This window comes from Triticum dicoccoides, chromosome 3B (genome assembly GCF_002162155.2).
Source record: "Triticum dicoccoides isolate Atlit2015 ecotype Zavitan chromosome 3B, WEW_v2.0, whole genome shotgun sequence".
Lineage (NCBI taxonomy): Eukaryota > Viridiplantae > Streptophyta > Magnoliopsida > Poales > Poaceae > Triticum > Triticum dicoccoides.
In genome coordinates this window covers 506287555-506293469 of record NC_041385.1, presented here as the reverse complement: position 1 = coordinate 506293469, position 5915 = coordinate 506287555, and the positions used below count along the sequence as shown (strand labels likewise).

Below are 5915 nucleotides of genomic sequence, written 5' to 3'. Positions count from 1 at the left end.
ATTAATTATCAATATATTAAGATAGGACCTTCTCACTGTGTTCAGTAAGGTACCAGCAGTCTGGAACAAACAAAACACTTCATACCTGATAGTCATGATTAGAAAAACTACGCGGATGTATGGAGCTAATCTGAAAGGTTGGGAACTAAAGGCAAACACCAGTATGTCGCATGCTAAGATGAAGAGAAGAACAATCTACAGGTAGAGCAGAAAAATGGGTAAGCCATAGTGAACTAGAAAGCAAAATCACACATCAAGGTAGTCTAATAAAATAAAATAAATTCAAGTTTGAAAATAGACTGTCAAAATATGGAAGGACCTGAACTGTGAGAAGTGTGCATGCAAAATAATATAATTAATGTACAAAAAAAGGAAAGCGCAATTAAAATTTGAACTTCAGCTCATGTTTATCAGCATATAGTTTCTGTAGTTTCCGATCGATCAAATCAGAGAGAGAGATATCGTGGAGAAGGATGAACTCGCGAGAGGTTTTGTGCTGCCACAATGCGCAGCCTTTTTCAGTTCTGTTATTCCTTGTTTTATGCATCATCCCGGACTCCACTAACCACCTCCCGGCCTAGCAGCTGCGATCCGCAAGTGTCGCTCCATCCAGCGACTGGATCGGTCAGAAGCCACGACCAGGAGGTGAGAGTATCCTACGGAGAGACGCAGCTCTCCTCTACGTACATGTCCAGCATGCCTTATTTCATAACAGAAAGAAAAACTAAACTACTGCATGAGATTACTTAGGCTAACATTTCACCCCCTAATCTCACTGCACTACGCCGATCATCCCAAGCCTCTGTCGCATCTCGATGAAACGAACGCGCCCGAGCGCTTTGGTGAGTGCATCGGCGAGCTGGTCCTGAGTTCCAACATGATCTATCTCCACCTGTTTCTTCTCCATGCAATCTCTCACAAAGTGAAACTTGACATCAATGTGTTTACTTCGATCATGATGAACTGGGTTCTTGCTCAGAGCTATGGCTGATTTGTTGTCCACCAGTAATTTGAACTGCGCCGGCGAGGTACCTGTGATGTCCCCTAGCAGCCGGCTCAGCCACAGTCCCTGACAAGTGGCAGCTGCTATTGCAACATATTCTGCTTCACAGGAAGAGAGAGCGACGATCTTCTGCTTCTGGGAGCTCCAAGTAATCAGATTCTTACCAAGGAAGAAAACATGTCCAGAAGTGCTTTTGCGATCACCGATGTCCCCAGCATGATCGCTATCGCTGAACCCAATCAGTTCAGCAGTTCCGTGTCCTCTCTTGTAGCTGCACCCATAGTGCATTGTGCCTTTGATATACCTCAGTATCTGTTTGACCGCTGCCCAGTGGTTAGTGCTTGGCTTCTCCATGAATCTACTGACAATACCCACTGAATGTGCGATGTCTGGCCTTGTATTCACAAGATAGCGCAGGCTCCCAATCACTCTGCGGTACAAGGTAGCATCAAACAGATCACAGTCATCATCCTTTTTCAGTTTCAGACGACACTCCATTGGTGTGTGGCAACTGTTGCAGTTGTTCATCTCTGCAATCTCCAGAATCTTGCCCGCATAGCTCTTCTGACTCAGAGTAATTCCATTGCTACTTTGATCTACCTCAATTCCCAGATAGTAACTTAGCCGCCCGAGATCACTCATTTTGAAGAGTTTCTGCATCTGTTCTTTGAAAGAGAGGATATCTGCTGCTGTGGTTCCTGTGATGATCAGATCATCTACATACACTCCAACCAACAAGTGTGATTGTGAGTTACCTCGTCGGTACACAGCATGCTCCAGAGCGCTTCGCGTGAAACCAAGGGAGGTGAGAGTTTCATCCAACTTTGCATACCACGCCCGCGGTGCCTGATGCAGCCCATACAGAGCCTTATGCAGTCGGAGTACCTTTCCTTCCTGGCCTGCAACTTCATACCCCGGTGGCTGATCAACATATACCTCCTCAGTGAGATCGCCATTCAGGAAGGCTGATTTCACGTCCATGTGGTGAACTTCCCAGCCAGAGTGCGCGGCGAGAGCCAGTAGCAGCCGAACTGTCTCCATGCGAGCTACGGGGGCGAAAACCTCCTCAAAATCCACCCCCTGACGTTGGACATATCCCTTTGCGACGAGACGAGCTTTGTGCTTGACTACATTGCCTGCAGGATCACGCTTGACACGATACACCCACTTCAGTCCTATTGCCTTGTGCCCAGCCGGGAGTTGAGCAAGCTTCCATGTGCCATTTTCGACAATGGACTGCATCTCGACATCCATAGCCCCTTTCCATGCCTTGCTAGCCAGCGCTTCGTCCACATCGCTTGGCTCCTCCGCGCTAAACATGCAACGCACGAGCAGGCAGCGCTCAAACTGCTCACGCACTGCCTGATCTTCAGTTTCCTCCAGTACGCTCGTGAAGCTCCGGAATCGCACTGGCTGTCCTGTTGGTACGTCGTGTCTGGAGTCGTGTGACTGTGGGGTGGCCAAGTAGTCTCCGTCCGCTGCTGCAGGTGTTGCCGGGGTGGACTCTGGCGTCCCTGATGTACTTGAAGCCGGCGTGATCACTCCAGCAGGTGAGGCCGCGGGTGCAGGTGTTGTGGGCGTTGGGGACCGCTGCGGCGTCGAGGCACATGTAGGAGACCCTGTGTCTATCTCGTGCACCCCGCCAGCAGTGGTGTACGTGACTGTGAAGGTCGTCGGCGCGGCGCGGTCCTCTGCCGCGCCCGGTGCGCGCCATGTCCAGGGCCTGCTCTCTTCAAAGATCACGTCTCGAGTCACCTGCACCTTCTTCGTTGTTGGGTTGTACACTCGATAGGCCTTGGAACCTTCCTCGTATCCAATGAACACCATTGCCGTTGAGCGATCGCTTAGCTTCGTGACGCCGGGGCCGACGTTCTTGACATGAACCGTGCACCCGAAAGTGCGCAAGTGTTGCACACTAGGCTTACGGCCGTGCCACGCTTCATAAGGCGTGACACCCTCCAGACTGCGTGTGGGCGCGCGATTCAGCACATACACGGCGGTTCTCACCGCCTCCGCCCAGAAGTACGCTGGCATGTCCATGCTCTTCAACATGCATCTGGCCATTTCCACGACCGTTTGATTTCTCCGCTCTACCACTCCATTTTGCTGCGGCGAGTACGGGGCAGTTGTGTAGTGCTTGACACCGATTTCTTCACAGTAGGCTTTGAACTCATTGGAGTTGAACTCGCCCCCCCGATCAGATCTGAATGCACGCAGCTTGCAGCTCCCGTCTGCCTCCGCGAGAGTTTGCACCTTTCTGAACCTTGCAAAGGCCTCGTCCTTGGATTTGAGCAGCTCCAACCACATGTAACGACTGTAGTCGTCCACAATCAGCAGAAAATACTTGCTTCCTCCAGGCGTGGTCGGCTCGATCGGCCCACAAAGGTCAGTGTGCACGAGCTCCAGCCCGCGCTCTGCGCGGTACGCGGCGACTTGTGGGAACGGCGTGCGATGTTGCTTGCCGAGAGCGCACCCATCACAGTATTCTTCGACGCGGTCGATCACTGGCATGCCCCGCACCATCTGCTTCGATGACATTGCACGGAGAGCGCGGAAATGCAAATGCCCCATGCGTGCGTGCCATCGCCAGGTCATGTCATCTCCCAGTGCCAGCAAGCACCTGGGAGTGTCGATCTCCAACGCCCCAGTGTACAGGCGATTGCCAGAGCGACGAATGTGTGCTAGTATGCGCCGTCCTGGATCCTGGATGGTCATCACGCCTTCTTGTATGTTGACGACACAGCCTGCTTCGTCTAGCTGCCCTACTGACACAATATTCGTGCGCAGGCTCGGGATGTGGAAGACGCCCGTGAGCACGCGCTGCCCTCCGCCTTGGCAGCGGAACACCACTGAGCCGCGCCCTTGTATGGCCACTACAGAGCCGTCTCCGAACTTCACCGTGCCGTGCACTGTTTCGTCAAGTGACGCAAAGACTCCCCTGTCGCCTGTCATGTGGCTACTGGCGCCGGTGTCGAAATACCACACTCCGTCCGGCGAGGGCACTGGCATGACCTTCTCTTCGTTGAGGAAGACTTCCTGCGGCGCAGCGATCTGTGGCGTGGAAACGATGGTGACCACAGCCATATACAGACCTGGGTCGTGCTCCGCGCCACCCTGCACCAGATTAGCCTGCTCCTGGGTGCCTTTCTGCTCCTGCTCACGAAGCCACGTCCGGCACTCCTTTTTCCAGTGCCCCGGGATGCCGCAGTGATGGCATTTGCCTTTCTTCTTCCTGCCGCCTGAGCCTCCCGATCCACCTGCACCCTGGTTTCCTGACGCAGGCTTGCCGCCGCCCGCGCCTTTCGGTTTAGCGGGCGACTTGTTCTTGCCGCTGCCCGCACTGGATGATGATCCGCTGCCGCCGCCGTGCTTTTCTCTGGCCATCCACTCCTCGTGCGTGAGCATGAGGCGCCCGGTGGACTGTGTGGCATCGTCGAGATCGTAGTGATCCTCACAAGCCGAGAAGCGCCCGACGAGTTCCTCGATCGACATGGTCTTCAGATCGATCAGTGATTCAATCGCCATGGCCATCGGGCGGAACTTCCGCGGCACCACTCGGAGAAACTTTTGAACGGCCTTGTGCTCGGTGACGGGGTCGCCGTATAGCTCCAGATCCGCGACGAGGGCGGCGAGGCGCAACCCGAAATCTTCAACGGACTCTCCGTCCTTGAACCGAAGATCTTCAAATTCGCGCCGCCGTACCTGCGCCTTGGCCTCGCGAGCGCGCTCGCTGCCCATCCGCATCATCCGGATCGTCTCCCACGCCGTCTTCGCCGTGTCCTTTGCAGCCAGCACGCGCAGCATCTCCGGCGGGACGCCGGTGAGGATGATCTGCAGCACGCGCCGGTCGGCGTCTTCGTCGGCGGCCTCGTCGGTCACCGCGGACCAGACCCGAGCGACCTGCAGTTTGACCTGCATCACAAGCGCCCACTCCATGTAGTTAGTGCGCGTGAGCATCATGGAGGCGCCCGCCTCCTCGCGCACGACGCGCTCCACCACCCTGATCTCGCCGCTTCCGCTGCCGGTGAGGCGCGCGAGCGGGGCTTTGGATGATGGCGTCTTCGGCGGCGACTTGCCCCCTCCTTTGCTCTTCCCGTCAGATTCGTCACCGGACATCACCACGACGGATCACACACCGCCGCCGCGCCGAGGATCAAACACCTAGGCTCTGATGCCAAATGTAGTTTCCGATCGATCAAATCAGAGAGAGAGATATCGTGGAGAAGGATGAACTCGCGAGAGGTTTTGTGCTGCCACAATGCGCAGCCTTTTTCAGTTCTGTTATTCCTTGTTTTATGCATCATCCCGGACTCCACTAACCACCTCCCGGCCTAGCAGCTGCGATCCGCAAGTGTCGCTCCATCCAGCGACTGGATCGGTCAGAAGCCACGACCAGGAGGTGAGAGTATCCTACGGAGAGACGCAGCTCTCCTCTACGTACATGTCCAGCATGCCTTATTTCATAACAGAAAGAAAAACTAAACTACTGCATGAGATTACTTAGGCTAACAGTTTCCTAATGAAATCTTCACTCAGTCAACCACATATACTCCAACTTATTGTATTAATAAGTAGTAACTATTTTTCCTTGTTCCTCACTGTATTATAAGGAAGAACAGACAGAAATGTTGTGTCATTTTGTTGGAAAATTTTCCCGTCTTCCATTATTTCTGCAGCAATCTAAACTTGGGCCTATATAAAAGCAAGTTATTGGCCTCTATTTGCCATGCATCTTTCACGGTGCATCGAAACAACATTCACGATGGACTCGGGCTCTGGCGACTCCCCTGGCGCCCCTACGGTCGCCACCGCCGCCCCCGTCGCCGTCCTCCCCCGCTCCCTCCCCGGCGGCCCTCCCCGTCGCGGACCCGACGCCGTCCCCCTCGCCGGTCGCCTCCTCTGCCGCCGCCCC

At 54.4% G+C, this 5915-nt stretch overlaps 1 protein-coding gene across 2 annotated transcripts in view; it reads right to left on the bottom strand.

Moving 5' to 3' along the window:
* Positions 1 to 5915, bottom strand: part of LOC119276779 (two pore calcium channel protein 1) — a 28189-nt gene that overhangs the window by 12517 nt on the left and 9757 nt on the right. For both annotated transcript variants that reach the window (XM_037557933.1, XM_037557932.1), the window contains exon 5: positions 86 to 195. In XM_037557933.1, coding sequence (XP_037413830.1) covers positions 86 to 195 — 110 coding nt within the window. The remainder of the gene's footprint in view (positions 1 to 85; positions 196 to 5915) is intronic.